Source organism: Nomascus leucogenys, chromosome 12, assembly GCF_006542625.1.
Source record: "Nomascus leucogenys isolate Asia chromosome 12, Asia_NLE_v1, whole genome shotgun sequence".
In the NCBI taxonomy this organism is placed as follows: Eukaryota; Metazoa; Chordata; class Mammalia; order Primates; family Hylobatidae; genus Nomascus; species Nomascus leucogenys.
In genome coordinates this window covers 98,012,823-98,036,025 of record NC_044392.1, presented here as the reverse complement: position 1 = coordinate 98,036,025, position 23,203 = coordinate 98,012,823, and the positions used below count along the sequence as shown (strand labels likewise).

Sequence of the window (23,203 nt, the reverse complement as noted above, 5' to 3'; positions counted from 1 at the left end):
AAAACTTAGATGAAGTTAATTTTTATTAACTTCTAAGCCATACATTGGTAAGCATTGTTAAGGAACTTAGGACATTGACATATGTTAGATTTCTAAATTCAGATAGTTTTGTAGACGAGCAGGAATTAGAAGTGAAAATATTCCATCTGGGAGCATATTGTTGGTTAATAGTTGATTCCTGATGGTTAGTCTGCAAAGATGTAATAGTTCACATGGATCTTTGTATCTTGTTGAAGGAATGTAATCAAACCAATTTGAAATAATTGGACGTCTTCCTAAACTCAGGTGTGTCTGAAGAAAAGCAAAATATTTTACTTTTGTAATGTTTTGTAATTTGGATTAGTCCAAATTATTAAAACTTATTTTTAATTTAAATTTAGAAAATAGACCATAAATCTATAAAACCTTTATAACTTTTTTCCAAAGCATTTTTACTTGAGGCAAGTATTTTATTCCCATTTTTTTCACAAGGATAAACTTCAAATAATCTGTATGTCTAAGGACACAAGGCAACATTTTTTTACAACTATGAATCTGAACAAGTTTTTAATTTTAGTTGGATTGTACTTTTATTTTATCTACTTCTTCCTGAAGAGTAGTTACGGTCAACTTAGCTATATAGAATTATCTGGGAGACTGTAAAAAATATCAGTGCTCAGGCCCTACTCCACAAATTCTGATTCAACTGGTCTGGGGTTGGACACAGACAAGGTAAGTCCTAAAAGTTTCCCAGGTGATATCAACCATTGTAGAGTAAAGCTTCATACACAAGAAGGCCTGACAGGAGGCCTGTCCAAATGAAAAGATGTCTTTTAAAGGTTTAGAAAGGGATCTTTTAAAATATTTAATCTTACGGGTCAAATGTTAATAGATTGACTTAGGAGGAAAAAACATTGCTGTATTACAGAAATATTCTCCACTAGAACATATACTCCACAGGCTACATGATACTATTGTTTATCTATTACATCTATGATGCATTCATTATTCAATTATTTAACTATTAAAGAATATATGCTTAGCATTGTGACAGGTGCTTGGGATAATTTGCTAGGGTAGGTAAAATAGACACAGCCTCTGTGCCTACGAGACTCATGGTGCAGAGGTAGAAATATCTAAACATATATTTACAATAAAATATGTGCTGTGATAGGGAAAACTACTGGGAAGTGTGGAAATGCAGAACAGAGGTATTTAAAGTGTTCTTTAAGCAGTTTTAATGCTATTCTTTATCTTCTTGCTCAATGCTATTTTACTTTATTAAGCTGCAATTGATTGGAACCCAGCTATAAATTTTTTGCCACATAGGCAGATGATTTTGGTCAACTCACTCCCAGTGCTTTAATTTTTTTTTTTTTTTTTTTTTTTTTTTTTTTGAGACGGAGTCTCGCTCTGTCGCCCAGGCCGGAGTACAGTGGTGCGATCTCCGCTCACTGCAAGCTCCGCCTCCCGGGTTCACGCCGTTCTCCTGCCTCAGCCTCCCCGGTAGCTGGGACTACAGGCGCCTGCCACCGCGCCCAGCTAATTTTTTGTATTTTTAGTAGAGATGGGGTTTCACCGTGTTAGCCAGGATGGTCTCGATCTCCTGACCTGGTGATCCGCCCACCTTGGCCTCCCAAAGTGCTGGGATTACAGGCGTGAGCCACTACGCCCGGCCTGTCCTAGTGTTTTTCTACTAGTGTTGTATCTCAGGAATAGCATTCGTGGAACTGGTTGAGAATTGATATGTTCTGTAACAATTATGCAGAATTAATACTGGACCAGGGACAAGCAAGTTGCTGAAAATGCAAAAAAAAATTTTTGTTTTAAAAATGGGCTGCCAAAATAATTTGATAAATTTGCTTTGCTTACAGTTGGCTCAGGCATTCATATTCACTGCTGAGGCATTAAAGAAAAAAAAACAGTAGAGTTGTATCTCTTATGAGTTTATTTCTGAAGTCACACCCTTAAAGATTAGGGGAACTACTGGATTCCTTGTTAATTTGATTGGTTTAAATTTATAGGGGTAGCTTTCTATTAAACGGACTTATTTCTTGCTACTAATGGGCGTGATTCAATTTGATGTTGACACTTGCAGTTCATTTTGACAGGGTACCCTATATGCTGTTAATTGTTTTCTCTAAATTTGATTTATTCCAGAAACCTTATTAAGAAGGTCTCCACATTTCTGAGGGATAGATATTTTCACTTGAACAAATATTTTAAGCCTTTATTTATATTTTTATAATGCTTGACTTTGCTTTGAGAACTTGAATGGAAAAAATCTGTTTTTTGACATATGATTGTACTTGTGGGGAGAAATGTAACCCTCATTTTGAAATATTCTGTTGGAAAGGAAGTCTGTTAAATTTTTTTATTTTTTTTTTAAAGGACAGAGACATCTTAAATAGTTTTAAAGATATAATTAGGATATAATATATATCTACTTAATACTAAAATGAACTATACATATAAATTAAAATTCTTTCATATTTCTAAAAACATAAGAAGTAAAGGACTGTTTGAGATTTTCCCTATTATTTTTATTAATAGGCATATGTTCAATGATCTGTCACTGGATATATTCTATAAATTAAAAATTAACTGTATTCTTTCCTTTACAGTTGAATCTTAAGATTCACTAATATTTGAGCCCATTTTTTTTTAAAGTAGTTTTCTTACCTTTATTTCCTTGACTGAAATGACAGAAAGCACTCTAGAACATAGTACCAAACATGTTTTGGCATCTTCATGGATGTCAGCCAATTCACGATCAACCATTACTCTTATTCTCGAAGGGTAGAGTATTATTGTTAAGACAATGTTGATAGGTTTTTTTTCTCTTTCTAAGATTCCATATTGCAGTAGTATTTTGAAGATATTAGACTGTCTTGTCTGAGCTACATAAAAGAGAGGTGTGATGCCACTTAATGGGCTTGGACAGTATACTGGTGTGAAAGTTCTGTGAATTAAACAAAACAAAAACTCATTGGATATAGAATTAAGAAATGTGACAAACACTCTATCTTGCTAGTAATGGGAAAATGATAGTTGAAATGTTAAATGTCTTAAATGTAACTTTATCTTTATATGTTTCTTTTTCTTTTTCTTTTCTTTTTTTTTTTTGAGATGGAGTTTCCCTCTTGTTGCTCAGGCTGGAGTGCAATGGCACGATCTCTGCTCACCGCGACCTCTGCCTCCTGGGTTCAAGTGATTCTCCTGCCTCAGCCTCCCAAGTAGCTGGAATTACAGGCATGTGCCACCACACCTGGCTAATTTTGTATTTTTTAGTAGAGAAGGGGTTTCTCCATGTTGGTCAGTCTGGTCTCAAACTCCCAACCTCAGGTGATCCACCTGCCTCAGCCTCTCAGAGTGCTGGGATTACAGGCATGAGCCACTGCACCCAGCCTATATATTTCTTAAAAGGAGTTTTCCACTCTATGAATCTAGACTAAACTGAAGGTTAAAAGAAAACTCCTACCAAACACTTAAACCCCATTTACATTGTAAAAATAAACAAAACCAATTTATAATATATGTAAAGTGTTTACTTTTAGTCATAGCAATTCTAGTTGAGAAATCTATACTGCTTAGGACAGTATTACAAAACTGATGTAGCTCTGGAAAAAATAAAATGGAAAACGAGGACAGAACTTTTTGATTTAACTTTATTAATAGAAAGAATTATGTGATCATTTGCATATCTTTTTGTTTTTGTTCTTCTTGATCATGTACCAGACATGAGCTTGAATTGAGTTTGGAGATTAGGAAAGGAATAAATACAGCTATCTTAATTGTATGTTTTTAACTTTAATAAAATTAGAGTTGGTTGGGCTTAGGAAATGTAAATTATAGTGAGAACCGTATCAGGTCCCTCAAGGGCAGAATTTTTCTTCTTGAGTAAAATTTTGAAATCTAGGGAAATCTTGTTTTCCCTAGAGTGTCACATGATGGCTAGACTTAAAAATTTCTCTTCCCTTATGACAGAAATGAAAACTTTATTTTTTTAAATGGTATATACTTCTTGCAGTTGTTTCATTTAATAGACTTTTATGCTGTTATTTTGGTCAGAGTAAATATTGTTGTGGTGTCCTTGACCACAGGGGATTTTATATTAGCAAGCCATAATTTGCCAAGTAATATGGTTTTTAGGCTAATGAAAGAGAAATTTTATTAATGATTTTTGTCTGTGGAATTCTCTTGACTGGCCTAATAAAATACTGCAGGACAACACACAAAGCATAAATACTGGTTTTAGGCAACTACTCAGAGCAAGGAAAGTCTTATGCAAAAAGGGGAACTTTAAGACTGCATATATAGTACTTAGGTAAAATGGGAGGCAGCATGGTATAATGGTATAAACAATAGGGACAAGTGTTCTAGGTTCTAAGTTTTAGCTCTTTGAATTGGCTGTGTGATCTTGGGCAAGTTGGCCTCTTTACATCTGTTTCCACAAGCATTTATGTACTCATCTGCTCATTCCTTCATTACCTAATTTATTTAACGCTTGCTTGCCTAGAGTATACTGAGGAGGAGATACACAGAGATGAAAGATACAGTTCTTGACTATTATAATCTAGTAAGGAAAACACAAGAAATTGTATAAATACAATACAAGGTGATAATCGCAATGATAGAAGCATGCTCAGGGTACTATAGAAGCACTGAGGAGGGGTACTTAACTCTATCTGAAATAGTCATTTCCTATAGGTTATCCAGAAACTAAAATTTGAAAGATTAGTAGATGTTTTCCAATAAAAAGATTCGAAAGAATGTTTTAGGCACAAGCATAAACCAGCATTGGAGGATTGCTATAGCAGAACTAGCTATGGAAGATCAATGTTTTGTGATAGATGAGCTTTTTTCAAACTGTTTTTGAAGAATCTGACAAAACTAAGAAAAAAGAGTTTTTCTGGTTGAAGTCCTAGAGCCCTTACCCCCTACTGGATCCTTGTTCAGGTCTCCAAAAAGTATAGTTGGAAAGTCACTGGACCAACTAGTTTATCTGCAAAGCTTCACCAAACTCTGAAATGCCAGGATTTTGTAATTTAAAAAATAGTGAATTGTAGTGCAAAGTAGCATTTTAGAAATCAAGATGTAGGTTTTTGTCATAACTCTGTCACTGGTACTATACATACATATACGTATATATATACACACACATACACATATAGAAAGAGAAAGGATATATATGTATGTGTATACATATGAATATGTATATGTATTATTTCCTGTCTCTCGTGGAATCATCTCCAGACCAATAATGTCCTGGGCATCTTATCTTTTTTACAAATACTTCCAACGCATGGAGAACTTCTGAACTACTCATCTTTCTACATCACCTATCATTGGTATGCAGTTTCCCAAAGCGCCACTGCATCCAGGTCTTTCACATTTCTTTACTTTGTATGTGTTCTTCTCCCCCGCCTTTTTTTTTTTTTTTCAATTCTGCAATAAGTCTAACTCATCTTTATGAGACCTTGTCTAATAAACTGTTTTGTGAAGTCTTCTTTGATTACTCTGATATATCTCATACTCCTCAGGGCACTTTGTACCTACCTACATTAAATTTGTATCTTTTGGAAAACTTATTTAACACCTCTAAACTTTCATTTTCTCTTCTTCAAAATAAATGGATAAGCAAAACAATCTACAAAAGTAGAAGCTCCTAAAAGACAGTAATTTCATCTTAGTTCACTACTACATATTTAAGTGCCTAGAACAATGTTTGGCCCATATTACGCACTCAAATATTTGTTAATTGAACTTTTTTTTACTGAAAATTTTGACTCTATATATGTGATAGTAAAAAACTCCTTGAATTTATCCTGTAGCTTTCAGGCCTAACAAGATTTTTGTTGATGCGTAATCACTTAAACTTTTCAAAGGCAACTTAATGTATTCATCTTGCTTGTTCTTAAGAAAATATTTGACTTGAGAACCTTATAAGTATGGGAATTCTGGAGACTCAGGGGCGCAAAATATACCATAAGTGGTCATTATTAAGGTTTAGAGATATTAGTTGATTCTAAGATATTAAGATTGACATTACCTTTAGAAGATACTGAATGAATACTGAAAAATGTTGAAAACATGACTAAAACTCAAATAGGTTTAAAATGAGATTTAAAAGTCTAATCTGTACCCAAATGACATATAATTAATCCTCATGTTTAAAGAGTATGTTACTGTAAACCAAAATTTGCTTAATCTGTACTGACAGTTAATTATAGCAGTACTTATATGGATGAAGTGCAGCAAGCAAAGCAAGAATTAGTTTTTAAATGTGAGGTTAATGAACTGAACTCTTGGTATCTGAAAACCTGTCATAATGCTTATGAAATGGGGCATAATATTTCCATATAGACATGCAGAGAATGATTCAGTTTTTTAGCTATAATTATTTCTAATTTTTTTCCCTTCTCATTCTCCTTCAATTTCTAGCTGAAAATTTTGATAGATGCTTCTCCAGAATAATTTTACATGTGTGATATTTCACACAGTTGACTTTCTTAAAACTATGTTTTCCTTTTACTCAGTTGGGCTAGTGTCTCCAAGTTACCCATTTATCTCTTTGGCTATTTCTCCTCAACTGTCTTTCACTGGCTCCTCTTCCTCTGCCCTCAACGTCTAAGTAAGTATGCATGGCCTTTAGACCAATTTTATTTGACTATTCCCAGGCAGTTTCATTTATGACCATAACTTCAATTCATTTCCATTTATTTATTTCAACAAATATTGAATGCATACTATATGCCAGGAACTGTTTTAGGTGTTTGGGATATATCAGGAAACAAAATAAAGATCTCTACTATCTTGCTTATATTATAGTGAATGATTAACAACAATATAGGATGAACATAGTAAACAAGCAAATTTTATGTTAGAAGGTGATGAGTGCTTGGAAAAAAGAATAAGTAGAGCAGAATAAGAAGTATGGATATGCTGTGGGCTGGTACGGTCAGGGCATTTTTAAATATTAAATGAGATGATGGAAGAGTACATTACTGAAAGATGACATTTGAACAAAGACCAGAAGGAGGTGCGGAAGTTAACCATTTGGATATTTCAGGGCCCTATGGTGGGAGACTGTGCCTGGAGTGATGAAGGAAGAATAAGGGAACCAGTGTGGCTGAAAGAAGACAGAGGTAATGGGATGCCACATTATTTAGAGCCTTATGGATCACTGTAAGAACTTCACCTTTTACTCTAAACCAAAAGGACAAGCCATGGAGGTTTTGAGTAGAAGAGTAATGTGATCTGCCCTTTGTTGAGAATTTGTTATAGAAGGAAGGAAATCACTTAGCTTGGAACATAGTAGTGGAGACAGCCAGATGCTGTATATTATTTGCAGGTAGAACCAACAGATATCCCAACATAAATGTGAGCTGTAAGGGAAACATTAAGGACGGCACTGTTTATCTAGCCACATACTGCACATTTCTACCTCGATATCCATTAGGCAGTGCAAACTCATATGTCCAAAACTGATTTTATAGGTTTTTAAAAATATTTTATCTTGATAAGTTTGTGGTATGACCATTTTGGTAGGCTGAATAATGGCCCCTCAGTATGGCAAATAGGATTTTGCGGATATGATTAAGATCTTGAGGTGGGAAATTAACTAGGTGTGCCCAGTGTAATTCCAAGAGTCCTTATAAGTGCAGAGAATGTTGGAAGCAGAGTCAATGAATAAGATATGATGATATTACAGTGCTAGCTTTGAAGATGAAGAGGCTATCAGCCAAGGAATGTAGATGGCCTCTGAAAGCTGGCAAAGGCAAGAAAACAGATTCTTCCCTAGAGCCTCTGTAAGGGACTGGACCTACTAACAATTTGATTTAGCTCTGTAAGAGTTATTTTGGACTTTTGAACTCCAGAACTGTAAGAACTAAACTATAAATTTGTGTTGTTTTAAGCCACTAAGTTTGTGGCAATTTGTTGCAGCAGCAACAGGAGACTAATACAACTTTCAACCACTCTCAAAATTTAGAAATCTGAAGATTAACTCTTTCTTCTCTTAGATCCTCCAATTCTGATCACTTACCATGTCTTGTAATTCTGTCTAAAAATCTCTCTCCTTTCTCCCACTGCTACCGTTTTAGTTTAAGTTCTCATAATTTACCTGGACAGTTGTAGTATCAAAGGGCGACCAGAGGTTGGGAGGCATGTTGGTAGAGCAGAATTAGTTCTCCCCTCAAAACTATTATAAATACACATGTAAACTAAGTACATATACTGTGCATGCTATGCAAATTCGGCCTCAGGGATCTTCTCTAATCACCCCCCTTTAAAAAAGTTAGATCACTTTCCCCCCAGCTCCTCCCACATAGAACATTGTACTTGCAGTGCTTGAGTAGTCTACTAACTGGTTTCCCTGCCCTAGCTGCAGCCTGTTTTCCCAAAATCCAATCTTCAAATGGGGCTGATGAATCTTTTTAATGCTACAAGTTGACCTTCACTGGCCAGGCATTACCCGTGGTGTAAATTTCATGTTCCTCACTCTGGCCTACAAAGTCCTTCATTCTTTCAATTCCAGTCTTCATTTCTCTTACTACATGATTCCTATCTCACTCTCTAGCTATTACTAAACTGCTTGTAGTCATTGGATACAACAATGTTGTTTGTATCTCCCTTAGTTTCAGTCATCCTCCTTCTATCTAGATTACATGTCTTCAAGGGAAAGAAAGAAGAAACTCTTTGTTATCTTTTAAAAATCAGTTTAAGACATCACCTATTCTATTGAGCCTTCTCAGATACCTACTCCTCCCTAATGGTGTTAACAATTTCCTTCTCTGCTCTCTGTACCTGTACATGCTTCTATTTTTGTACATAGAGTGTGGCTATAATTGCTGTTTATATTTATGCCTCACTTACTAGTATATGAGCTCTCTAAAATGCAGAAATATGTCTACTTTGTTTTTGTATCCCCAATAAATAACATAGCGTCTGGCACTTAGAAAATACTTAATATTTTTTATTGTTATTTGAATGGAATGACATCTTCTCCCTTTAGCCACCTATAATCTGTCACACTGTGGCATTTAGATGTTTTTTGCAGGTTTGTGGTAAAAATGAAAAAACTTAAATTTCTTCCTCTCATTAATTCTATCTCCTCTCCTCCAGGGAGATATAATAGGGAAATTATCAAATTAGAGTGTAAACAAGGGAGGATGACCAAAGAATGATGTTGTCGAAGTAAAGAACAACAGATAATATAGGAAACTTGGGGTATTCATTATGAGGACATAATAGATGTGTTAAAATGTTTGAGAAGTTTTCTTGTAGAAAAGAGAGCAGACTGATCTTTATAGCTACTTGGGCAGGGTTGGAGGAATGCAAGACTTCAGTGCAGTACAGGAAAGAAGAATCAAATAAAGCTACTTCAAAATTCACTTACTCATTCAACAAAATCTTGATTGAGCAGTTGCTATGTATCTGTCATAGTTCTACACACTCTATCTGTGAGGATAGATAGTGAGCAAACCAATGAAAAAGGAACAACAGTAAATAAACAGGTCAGTGATCAGCAGGTGCAGAGAATTAAAGTACAATACTGTAATGACTGAGTGGCTTCTTTAGATTGTGTGAGTAGAAGAGGCCTCTTGAGAAGATGGTATTTATACTGTGACCTAGCTGATGAGGAGGAAGGTCCAAGTGAATAGATTTTCAGGCAGAGGGAACAGTATTATGAGGCCTTATGGCAGGAATGAACTTGAAGGTGTTCAAAAAACAGAGAGGTCTTTGTGGCTGGAATATAGTGTTCAAAAGGGAGAGTAATACAAGATTGGGTCTGGGAGAAATACAGAGGGACCTTTCATGTAGAGTTTTTATTTTTATTTATTTATTTTTTATTTTATTTATTTATTTTTTTGAGACGGAGTCTCGCTCTGTCGCCCAGGCTAGAGTGCAGTGGCGCGATCTCGGCTCACTGCAAGCTCTGCGTTCCGGGTTCACGCCATTCTCCTGCCTCAGCCTCCTGAGTAGCTGGGACTACAGGCGGCTGCCACTGCGCCCAGCTATGTTTTTTTTTTTTTTTTTTTTTTTGTATTTTTAGTAGAGACGGGGTTTCACCGTGGTCTTGATCTCCTGACCTCGTGATCCGCCCGCCTCAGCCTTCCAAAGTGCTGGGATTACAGGCATGAGCCACCGCGCCTGGCTTCACATAGGGTTTTTAAAAAAGGGGTATTTTTTTGAAATTTATACCCCTTGTATAAAATCACTGTAGTGGAAAAACTGGAGGATTTTAACCATGGTTGATATGAGCCATTTTGTATTTTTAAAAGGTCACTCAGGCTTCTGAGTCAATAACAGATTATAGGAGTTGAGAGGGAAGAGTGGAAGCTGGATGACTCTTTGAGTCTATTGCAGTTTTCTATGCAAGAGGTGATGGTGAGTTCACCTAGATTTGAAACGGAAGAGATGAAAGGAGATGAAAAGAAATAGAAATGATTGGGATATGTTTTGGAGATAACAGGACTTACTGATGTGTTGAAGCAAAGGAAAGAATCAAGAATAAATCCTAGATTTCTGCCTTGAGCCACATGGTAGAGAAACAGGTGCTGTTAATCGGGGGTTGAGGAGAATTCTGGGGAAGGAGAAGGTTGGCAGAGAGGGGGGCGAGTTAGATCAGTATTCTGCTTTGTTTCTGTTCAGTTTGAGATGCCATGTGGCAATGTCAATTAACTAAATATAGAAGGAGTTCAGAGCTCAGAGGCAAAGTCAACGCTGGGGATAAAGATTTGAGAGTCATTGGCATATACATCATATTTAAAGTCATGTGACTATATGTTTATATATTATAAATATTCAAATATTTAGTTATATAAGTATTATATGACTAGTTACATTTATATATTTATATAACTAGTTATATTTATATTTAGTTATATATACAAAACATATATAACTATATATAACATGTATATATAACTATATATAAATATAACTATATATAAATATATATATATATATATATATATATATATAAAACACTAGGAAAAACAAGGACCCCAAGGCAAAGGAACGGTTTACCTAAGGCAATAGTTAACTCACTACTACTAGAATTGTTTAAGAAGAGACCAGTGAGCATCAACCAGTTGCTGACCAGGGTAAAGGTCTGCTAATGAATTCTTAGGCTCCATACAAATTTAAAATTCTATGATTCTGAGAGGTCCAAATGATGTTGCGATCAGTAGAACTGGCCTGTAATGGGTTTTACCTTGTGGATGCATCTAAGTTGAAATTTATTAATTTTAAACCTGTCTTAAGACAGTTGTTAATGGCACTCTATCACGTTCCACTGTGTTTCTCTGTTTCATTTTCCTTCCAGCTTTCTCCTCTCTGCTTCCATTTTTAATTTTTAAAAATTTATTCTCTCTCCCTCTGTTTGACTCAACTTTTCTTTCCCATGGACCTTCCAGGGCTATAGACAGGCACTACTTAGCCCAGCTAGTGACAGTCAGCTTTAGAAGATTTGCTGATCTCTGCTGTAGTTAAAAATATAATGGTTACTTAAAACACAAAGTACTGTTTGGTAGTTTTGTTTACTGTTGTTTCCAAACTACAGCTATCAGTTCATGTACTTTAGTAATCATTAAGTAATGAAATCCAGTGGATCTCCAATACCATAGGATGCACAATCAAGAAAAAACTCTGCTTTAGGCAGAACCTAAATTGGTTTAGTCTTTAACTGATCTTGTCCATTTTGTTTTTCATTGCATACATGCATTTATATTGCACCTAGTACAGAGTTGCATACATAGCAATGTGATTAATATTTTGCTGAATGAACACATGAATGTTTTATTCAGACGAATATCTAAAACCAAAGAATAAATTAAAGTTAGTGCAAACTAGGTAACTTTAAAATCTGTATTACAGGCTCTACAAAGAGGATACATTGGAGATTTTTTCATAAGATCCTCAGTAGTATGCATTAGGTAGATTGACATGTGAACACTATAAAAATTTGGTTCTATTATCGATAGCATCAGGTACTTGACCTTCATTGTGCTAAAATTTGGAGAATTTGGAGTCCAAATTATCAATGTTTAACACACAAATAGGGAGCTATTGTGTTTAATAAGTATTACTATGTGAAGATGTGTGCATATTCCCAATTGTACTTTGAAAGTCAGCTTATAAACATATATAAATATAAAACCTCAGGATTCTCAGAAATAGGATATCATAGTATTACACAACATAGTGTCTTCGTTTAGTTAGAGAAACATGTTGTTTAGCACTAACATGTAAGCTGTGTAGAGCGGAATCACTAATGATTTATTGGTACATAATAATTTACATATAAATAAAAACGGAATACATAATAAAAGAGTGAAGGAGTGAACAACTGGTCAAGCAATTAGGTGAGAATTCCTTACTTCATGTATAGCCACTATACATGTTAATTTTAGAAAAAAGAAGCACTCTACTCTCCTAAAGATAAATTTTCTTGTTCTATAGTGAAAACATACGAAATTATTACCTCCATATCAGCGCCAGGTTACAACTTCTGTCTTGAACATAGTCTTTTGTCTTCTTGAGAAGCAATTCCACAAAGTCAGGATTACCTTTTCTGGCAAAAACCCAGTACAGAATTGTATTCACACATATTTCAGTAAAGTCGAGGTTAAAACTTACTTCAAAACGGTATCCTGATTTTTCCACAAATGCAATGTAATCTGTGAGTAGTGCGTCAAAACCATCCAAGTCCACATACCTCAGAATTTTTGCCAGTGATCTGTAAATCCTTGGTTCATAACAGTGATATCCCCACTGACCCAGAAATTGTAGGGAGGGTCTTTTAACAATTTTGTCAAGGAGATTGCAGAATATATTGCTTCTTGGACAAGAAGTCTTACGACATAATTTAGTAGATTTACTCATTGTTAGTTATAGCAGCAGCGTAGAAATAAAATCAGAGGTAAGCATACTGTAATCCTCCAGTTACATATTTTGACAATGTGGCAGGCTTTACTCCACAAACAGAAGTGCCCTTTAAGCTGTAACCAGAAAAAATAAATATTACCATAAAGTACTGGATGACATCACAGTAGGTGGAGATTCCTCCACAATAGGTAGAGGTCACCAGCATAGGCCAGAGGGGATATTGTATGTAACTGGTGACATTTGAAAGAGACATATTGGACAGAAATGGCATACGTGAAAGCTAAGATACAATATATTTAATTTTCTAAGAATTCAGTTCAAGGTAGTCTGCCTGGTTTCTCAAGTTCTGCATGTTTCTTCAGTAGACTAAATAATAGTAATAAACAGATTGATTATCCTTTGTAGGCTATTATGTAAGCAGACAATGATTGCTAGAGTGAATGGATTCAAGTGTTGTTCTCATGTTCTGCATGAATACTGTGTGCTCTCATTTAATCCTCATCGATTATTTCCCCTATCTTATAGTTGAGGAAATTGAGGCTTACACAGATAATTTTTTGTTGTTTTTTGTTTTTTGAGACAGGGTCTCACCCTGTCACCCAGGCTGGAGTGCAGTGGTATGATCATGGCTCACTGTGGCCTTGACCTCCTGGGCTCAAGCTTTCTCTCACCTCAGCTTCCCAAACAACTGGGACTACAGGCATGCACCGCCATGCCCGGCTAATTTTTGTATTTTTTGTAGAAACAGAGTTATGCCATGTTGGCCAGGCTGGTCTTGAACTCCCGAGCTCAAGTGATCTCCCTGCCTCAGCCTCCCAAAGTGCTAGGATTACAGGCTTGAGGCACTGTGCCTGACTGAGGCTTACATAGGTTAAGTAACTTGCCAATATATTCATTCACAAAGAGAAAGAATGTCATACAATATTAACCAAAATTTAAAGACTTTGTTTTACATTTTTGTTGTTGAGACAGTGTCTCACTCTTGCCTTGGCTGGAGTGCAATGGTACGATCTCGGCTTACTACAACCTCCGCCTCCCAGGTTCAAGCAATTCTCCTGCCTCAGCCTCTTGAGTAGCTGGGATTACAGGTGCACACCACCACTCTTGGATAATTTTTGTATTTTAGTAGAGACGGGGTTTCACCATGTTGGCCAGGCTGGCCTCAAACTCCTGCCCTCGTGATCCTCCTGCCTTGGCCTCCCAAAGTGTTGAGATTTCAGGCGTGAGCCACCGCGCCCAACCTTTTTTTAGAATTTTAAATTTTACAGAAATTATTCCTCTATAAACCAGGCAGAATGTATACAATTTGGGCATTAAAGGTACTTCATGCTTGATATGGTGTCCTTGCCCCACTACAATAGAGGGGAAAGATGTTATGGTTGTTTTTATCATTATTCTGTAGTTAATGTTTCAGCCACCTTTTTGTACCATTCACAGAGTGATCAGTCTTAACAACCTTGGGTGTATGTATTAGCATTTTAAAAGGTAATTAAATATATTCTTTTTCCTTTGGCATATTTTTATTTAAATCATGTGAATGATGTCTCTTTAGTAAGAAAAAATTATTACTTTAGATTTACTATAATATACATCTACTAATATTGCATTTTATTTTGTAACCTCTAAACTGTCTATTCCCAGCTGGACAACCTAATTAAACTAACTACATATTGTCATCTTTTGAAAACCAAGTTTTGTCGTTTTCTTTCATTTTTTCTGTTTTTTTTTTGCCTCAAAAAATTTTTTTAAATTAAACTGTTTTACTGATTTCTTAATACAATACATAAAACTTATAAAAAATTGAAACATTATAGAGCCAGCAACAATTCCTCCCTGAGATAATCATGCTAGCAGTTTTATGTATAGCCTTTCAAATGTTTTTGCTTATGTGTGTATAAAATTTTCTTTTTTTAAAAGAATACAGACACCTAATCTGAAGAAAATTTGTCATTCTTATATGAATAGGATAACATTACACATAACTTGCTCTATGAGTTACTTTTTATTTCTATAACAATGTAGTATTATTACCTTTGTATGACCATATTTGGTCATACATGCTATGTCCTACTTGTTACATATCAGGTACTGTTTTAAGTGCTTTATATATTAACTCCTTTAATTCTTACTTCACAGATAAGGAAGCTGAGATGTAGAGCTTAAGTGTCTTGCCTGAGATCATTTGTCTAGTAAGTGATAAAGCTGGAATTTGAACCCAAAGAGAATAGGGCTAGAGGCATTCTCTCTACTCTCCCCTGGTTCTCCAAAGTAAGCTACCTTTCCATTTCTGTGGCTAGTTTATGAAATACAGTCATGAAACAAGAGCTCTACAATTATATGTCAAAAAGCAGAAGATAGTAGGTTAATTCTGCTTGTGTTCAGAATATACATTAAAGTAATACTAATGTAAATCTGTGGATATGAAAAATCGAGTGATTTTTTTCTCATTTTTCTTTGTACTTTCTTGATAATTTGAATATTAGTGTGTATTTTTTGATTATGAGAAACAAGTCATGCTCACTTTGAAAATAATAACTACAACATAGTAAGTCAAAGCTGTTGCTTCATTAGTTCTTTAAAATTTTTAAAACGTTGGCCAGGCACAGTGGCTCATGCCTGTAATCCTAGCATTTTGGGAGGCCAAGACGGGCCTTGAACTTGAGGTCAGGAGTTCGAGAACAGCCTGGCCAACATGATGAAACCCTGTCTCTATTAAAAATACAAAAGAATTAGCCAGGTGTGGTGGTGTGTGCCTGTAATCCCAGCTACTTGGGAGGCTGAGGCAGGAGAATTGCTTGAACCTGGGATGCAGAGGTTGCAGTGAGCCAAGATCGTGCCATTGCACTCCAGCCCGGGTGACAGAGTGGGTGAGACTCTGTTTTAAAAATATATATATTTTTAAAGTTATTTTCACTGCTAATGTAAACATCAAAAATATATATAGTAGACAACCTACTAATTAATAACACTAGCTAACATGTATTGAGTTCTTCAGTACTTACATTGTACTAGGTGGGTGCTTTATATGCTTTTTTTCTCTTTTAACTATCATAATTTTTTTTTAATTTTACCCATTTTATGGTTGAGGGATCTAAGGTTTAGATTGGTTAAGCCACTTGCCCAAGGTCATACAGCTAGTGAGTGGCAGTGATTTGAACCAAAGCTGAATCCACAGTTCATGTTCTTTGCGTTCAGCTGCCTTCAAACTTTGGTATAGCTATAACATCTGTGCTAGAGTATATCTTATACATTTCATATTTGTAGAAAGCTCTCAGTAAAATAATTAGAAGTCTAATGGCACTGAAATATATTCCATGCTTTAATAAATGTCCTGACTTAAAGAAATAAAAATGTTACATACATGTTTCATACATTATATGCTAATAATTGAGAAATAATGAGTTTCAACTAAATATCTTACTTGGTCTTTTCAGTACTTAAGATTGCATAACCTAAACATAGATTGAATGTTGGCCTTTATGTGTTGTAAGTAGGCCAAAAGCTATATAGGTCCCAAATGCTGCCTGAAATTTCTACTCACTATTCTTTTAGGTTAGGGCATTTCAGCCCTAGGTGTTATACTTGAAATCATTATTACTAACTAATGCTTGAAGTAATTTGTTTTTATTGTATTCCTAAGCCTATGACCTGGCTCGGCCCAGCTACATTTTGTTAATAAGAGGGAAGCATATCAGGAAAATCTGAGTGCAATGGTTTAGGAATTGGGAAAGTATAAAAGGTGTAGCACAACAGCACTAGACAACTGAGGTAGTCACCTACCTAAGGAGAGATGCCAAGGACAAAGTTGGCCAGCTAAGCACTTTCTCCAGAAATGGGATTTATAGGTAAGTCACACATGCGTGACATGTTTGTATAGTCTCAGCAAACTACAAAACAAATATCAGTAGATAAGAATGACTTTGATGGATTCAGTAGTACAGTTGTTACATAATTATATAAATTTAAGCTTGTAAAAGTTCTATTCTATCTACTCTATAAAGTTTATACAGATTGAGCATCCCTAATCTGAAAATCCAAAGTCTAAAATGCTCCAAGATTTGAAACTTTTATAGCTCTGATATGACATCAAAAGTGGAAAATTCCACACCTGACATGTTTGCTTTCTGATGATTCAATGTACACAAACTTCGTTTCATGCATAAAATTATTTTAATATTGTATAAATTTATCTTTAGGCTGTATATATAAAATGTATATGGAACATAAATAAATTTCATGTTTAAACTTGAATCTCATTCCCAAGATATCTCATTATGTCTATGTATGCAAAAATTCCAAAATTTGAAACAAATTCAAAATCTGGAACACTCTGGTCCCAAGCATTTTGGATCGGGATACTCAGCCTGTATTAGCCCTTTTACCAAGCTTTGCCATTCTCAATACCATTCATTTCTAGTATTGATTCGTGTATCTAAAAGAAAATACATAGCAAAAATATATTTGAGAGAAGAGGAATTTCCTGATTTTTGAAGTATGGGTGGGATCAGTGTGTATTTCCAAAGGCGGAGTGTCCGTGTCCATGCCCACGTACATACTATACGATGCCTTGAGTATATTTTAATACCTCAGTGTCGGCTTTACAAGATATCTCAAGATACATGGCACACTGGATTTTTATTGTTCTATTCATGAATTGAGATAACCCTCAGGAAATACTTAGACTCATAATTTTGGTTCCCTTAGAACTTTGGCTTGCACAGAGCTAAAACTGGTAGACTTGTCTCCACCTCACAATATCTACTCAAATTTGTAACACAATCTTTAAACTTAATTTTAACTCAATTTTTGAGTTAGGCTATTTTAAGAGACAGCCTTGTGCAACTTTTATGTGAGTTTTCCTTGGGACCATGTCCACCCCTGAGGCTAGTCAGTTGTGGCTAAAAAAGGCAGAAACCACAAAATCTCTAGTATTACAGTTAAATTTTAAAAATAAACACACAGGTGACTCATATTGAGCATATTGGAAATACGATTACTTGCAGAAAATCCTAAGAACATATGTGAAATTTTAACCCTTTAAAAACAAAATCAAAGGTCTAATCTTCTTAATTTATACTTAAAAGTCTCACCGTGATGCTAGATGTCCTAGGATTATGAATACCTAAAAGCTATTAACAGATTCTTTTATTGTTTGTCACTCTTCTATTGAGCTATGCAAGGTTCTTTGAGATAAACACATTTAAGGTAGAAAATATCATCAGAAGTACATTAAAATCCAGATTTCACTTTATGTGTGGAAATCATGTGGTATTTTACCCAAGTAAGAATGTAAAGTTCTTACCTTCTCTCTTCCTCAGGAGAATATCACCTCTGCCACTTAGGTGTCATTTTTCCCCTTATCTTGTATTGTGGTCAAAGAAACACATAACATAAAATCTCCCCTCTTAACAAACTTTTAAGTTTAAGCAAATATCTAGAATTTTTTCATTTTGCATGACAAAAACTGTATGCTCATTGATTACAAACTCCCCATTCCTCCCTCCCCACAGCCCCTGGCAATCATGATTTTACTTTCTGCTTCGTTGAGTTTGACTACTTTAGCTACCTCCCATAAGTGGAATCATGCAGCATTTCTTCTTCTCTGACTGGCTTATATCACTTAGCATCATGTCCTCAAGATTCTTTTATGTTGTGTCATATGGCAGGATTTACTTCTTTTATAAGGCTGAATAATATCCTCTTGTATACATGTGGCACATTTTCTTTATCCGTTCATCTGTAGGTGGATATTTAGGTTGTTTCCACCTCTTGACTATTGTAAGTAATGCTGCCACAAACATGGGAGTGGAAATATCTCATTGAGATCCTCTTTTCAATTCTTTTATATAAATACCTGGAAGTGGAACTGCTGGATCATATGATACTACTCTTTAATTTTTTGAATCAATCATTTTAAATCAATCAATGATTTTAAGTGTTAAAATTACCCCTCTATTTGAATAATCATTTTACCATCCTGTTCTATTTTAATATATGAATCTTCAGTTTGAGCATTGCATCATAGAGATTTAGAATCTATTCAGTCAAAGAAGCTTATGATATAAATTTTAATTCTTTCATCAATCATCGCGCCCAACCCTCCTTACTGTTTTCTATGATGGCTGCACAATTTTACATTTCTACCAATAGTGTACAAAGGCTCCAGTTTCTTTACATCCTCAGCAATGGTTGTTGTTTTCTGTTTTTTGTGTGTGTGTTTTGTTTTGTTTTTTAAATAATGGCCCATCATAACAGGTATGACGTGATAGCTCATTGTGGTTTTGAGCCTCTTAACTGATTTCTGGATATCCAACAAAGATGAAGCACATAACATAGTAATCAGTATTTTAGGGAATTCAAGCATAAAATTATTAGAATCTAGCACTCAACCAGTGGTCAATTGACAGCTGACATTTGAGAGACAGAAAGATCTAAGGGACAAAATAATTATACATTTCTATAGCTTATCCTAACACTTTGCACTCTGATTATCACGAATTAGTTTCCAGATATTTTAAGCCACTGTCATGTGGCTCCTTTTAATAATGAACACTAACTAGTATAATCAATTTTTAAATGAGATATAATGTACATGCTATAAAATTCACTCTTAAAGTCTAATGAGCAAAGTTTTAACCAGAGTTTTATAAAAATCTCCAAATTTTTTTTTTCTTTTAAGATACAGTCTCGCTCTGTCACCCAGGCTGGAGTGGCAGTGGCATGATCTTGGCTCACTACAACCTTCACCTCCCGGGTTCAATAGATTCTCCTGTCTCAGCCTCCCAAGTAGCTGAGACTACAGGTGTGTGCCATCACGCCCAGTGAATTTTTGCACCATGTGGGCCAGATTGGTCTCCAACTCCTGACCTCAGGCGATCAACCCACCTCGGCCCCCTAAAGTGCCGGGATTATAAGCGTGAGCCATCTCACCCAGCCAAAAATCTCCAGACTTTTAAATTAACGTTTCTTCTATTATTTGATTCCCTTCCATCTGCTAGAAAAAAAGGGTTTGATATTTATTAATAATTCAATGAAGGCATTGCTGTAATCAGCTTAGACAACATTACCCAAGTACATATTTTTGCAATAAAACTGAGTAACTTGAAAATATTGGCAGTTGTCAAGAATTACTTTGGAACTCGGAACATTTTTTATAGCCTCTATGCTCCTGTGTCAGTAACACAATTAATTTTAAGTGTTAAAATTACCACTCTACTTGAATAATCATTTTACCATCCTGTTCTATTTTAATATATGAATCTTCAGTTTGAGCATTGCATCATAGAGATTTAGAATCTATTCAGTCAAAGGAAGCTTGTGATATAAATTTTAATTCTTTCATCCATCATCATTCTGCTTTAGGTTTTAAACTTTGTAAATTGGCTTTTACAATCAGTTTACATATATATGTGTGTGTGTATAGATGTACAGTCATGCATCACTTAACAATGGGGACAGATTCTGAGAAATGCATTGTTAGGCTATTTCATTTTTGTATGAATATCATACGGTGTACTTACAAAAACCTCAATGGTTTAGCCTACTATACACCTAAGCTATATGGTATAGCTTATTGCTCCAAGGCTACAAACCTGTACAGCATGCTAAATAGTGTGGGCAATTATAACACAATGGTAAATGTTTTTGTATCTAAACATAGAAAAGACACAGTAAAAACAGTATAAAAGGGCCAGGTGCGGTGACTCATGCCTGTAATCTCAGCACTTTGAGAGGCTGAGGCGGGTGGATCACGAGGCCAGGAGATCGAGACCATCCTGACTAACATGGTGAAACCCCCTCTCTACTAAAAATGCAAAAAATTAGCTGGGCGCGGTGGCAGGCGCCTGTAGTCCCAGCTACTGGAGAGGCTGAGGCAGGAGAATGGCGTGAACCCGGGAGGCGGAGCTTGCAGTGAGCCAAGATTGCTCCACTGCACTCCAGCCTGGGCGACAGAGAGAGACTCCGTCTCAAAAAAAACAAAAACAAAAAAACTATAAAAGATTTTTTTAAATGTTATACCTGTTAAGGCACTTACCATCAATGGAGCTTGCAGGACTGAAATTTGCTTTGGGTGGGACAATCAGTGAGTCGTGAGTGAATATGAAGACCTAGGACATAATTCTACACTATTGCAGACTTTATAAACACTGTACAAATTAACTATACTAAATTTATTTAAAATTTTCTTTTCTTCAGTAATAAATTCATCTTAATATAACTTTAAAAAATAAAGAAGATTTGTGGATACATAGTAGGTGTATATATTTATGGGGTACATAATACATTTTGATACAGGCATGCAATATGAATTAAGCACGTCATAGAGAATGATGCACAATGTGAAATAAGCACATCATGGAGTATTCATTCCCTCAAGCATTAATCTTTTGAGTTACAAACAATCCAATTACATTTTTAAGTTACTTCAAAATATACAATTATTATTGACTAGAGTCACTTTATTGTACTATCAAATAGTAGGTCTTACTCATTCTTTCTATGTTTTTGTACCCATTAACCATACCCACCTCCCCACCAACCGCCCCACTGCCATTCCCAGTTTCTGGTAACCATCCTTCCACTCTCTGTGTCCATGAGTTCCATTGATTTGATTTTTTAGTTCCTACAAATAAGTGAAAACATGTGATGTTTGTCTTTCTTTGCCTGGCTTATTTCACATAACATGAGGATCTCCAGTACCATACGTGTTGCAAATAACTGAATCTCATTCTTCTTATGGCTGAATAGTACTCCATTTTGTATATGTACAACATTTTCTTTATCCATTCATCTATTAATGGACACACCTGTTTCCAAATCTTAGCTATTGTAAACAGTGGTGCAATAAACCTGAGAGTGCAGATATCTCTTCAGTATACTGATTTCCTTTCTTTTTTTTGTTATTATTATACTTTAAGTTTTAGGGTACAGGTGCACAATGTGCAGGTTTATTACATATGTATACACCCACCATGTTGGTGTGCTGCACCCATTACTCGTCATTTATATTAGGTATATCTCCTAATGCTATCCCTCCCCCAGCCCCCCACCCCACAACAGGCCCCAGTGTGTGATGTTCCCCTTCCTGTGTCCAAGTGTTCTCATTGTTCATTTCCCACCTATGAGTGAGAACATGCGGTGTTTGGTTATCTGTCCTTGCAATAGTTTGCTGAGAATGATGGTTTCCAGCTTCATCCATGTCCCTACAAAGGACATGAACTCATCCTTTTTTATGGCTGCATAGTATTCCATGGTGTATATATGCCACATTTTCTTAATCCTAACATGTCCTATCATTGATGGACATTTGGGTTGGTTCCAAGTCTTTGCTATTGTGAATAGTGCCACAATAAACATACGTGTGCATGTGTCTTTATAGCAGCATGATTTATAATCCTTTGGGTATATACCCAGTAATGGGATTGCTGGGTCAAAATGTATTTAAAGTTCTAGATCCTTGAGGAATCGCCACACTGTCTTCCACCATGGTTGAACTAGTTTACAGTCCCACCAACACTGTAAAAGTGTTCCTATTTCTCCACATCCTCTCCAGCATCTGTTGTTTCCTGACTTTTTAAGCCATTCTAACTGGGGTGAGATGGTATCTCATTGAGGTTTTGATTTGCATTTCTTTGATGGCCAGTGATGATGAGCATTTTCTCATGTGTCTGTTGGCTGCATAAATGTCTTCTTTTGAGAAGTGTCTGTTCATATCCTTTGCCCACTTTTTGATGGGGTTGTTTGTTATTTTCTTGTAAATTTGTTTGAGTTCTTTGTAGATTCTGGATATTAGCCCTTTGTCAGATGAGTAGATTGCAAAAATTTTCTCCCATTCTGTAGGTTGCCTGTTCACACTGATGGTAATTTCTTTTGCTGTGCAGAAACTCTTTAGTTTAATTAGATCCCATTTGTCAATTTTGAATTTTGTTGCCATTGCTTTTGGTGTTTTAGACATGAAGTCCTTGCCCATGCATATGTCCTGAATGGTATTGCCTAGGTTTTCTTCTAGGGTTTTTACTATTTTAGGCCTAACATTTAAGTCTATAATCCATCTTGAATTAATTTTTGTATAAGGTGTAAGGAAGGGATCCAGTTTCAGCTTTCTACATATGGCTAGCCAGTTTTCCCAGCACCATTTATTAAATAGGGAATCCTTTCCCCATTGCTTGTTTTTGTAAGGTTTGTCAAAGATCAGATGGTTGTAGATGCGTGGTATTATTTCTGAGGGCTCTGTTCTGATCCATTGATCTATATATCTGTTTTGGTACCAGTACCATGCTGTTTTGGTTACTATAGCCTTGTAGTATAGTTTGAAGTCAGGTAGCGTGAT

General features: G+C 35.6%; 1 protein-coding gene across 1 annotated transcript; it reads right to left on the bottom strand.

Annotated features, from left to right (window-relative positions):
* ASB17 (ankyrin repeat and SOCS box containing 17) lies at positions 1–13,010 on the bottom strand. The gene is made up of 3 exons (XM_003260218.3): positions 12,470–13,010; positions 2,662–2,941; positions 1–291 (listed from the first exon to the last, which is right to left on the bottom strand). Exons 1-3 carry the CDS (start codon positions 12,868–12,870, stop codon positions 85–87), a joined length of 888 nt encoding a protein of 295 aa, XP_003260266.1. The 5' UTR covers positions 12,871–13,010; the 3' UTR covers positions 1–84.
* Positions 13,011–23,203: the final 10,193 nt, after the last annotated feature.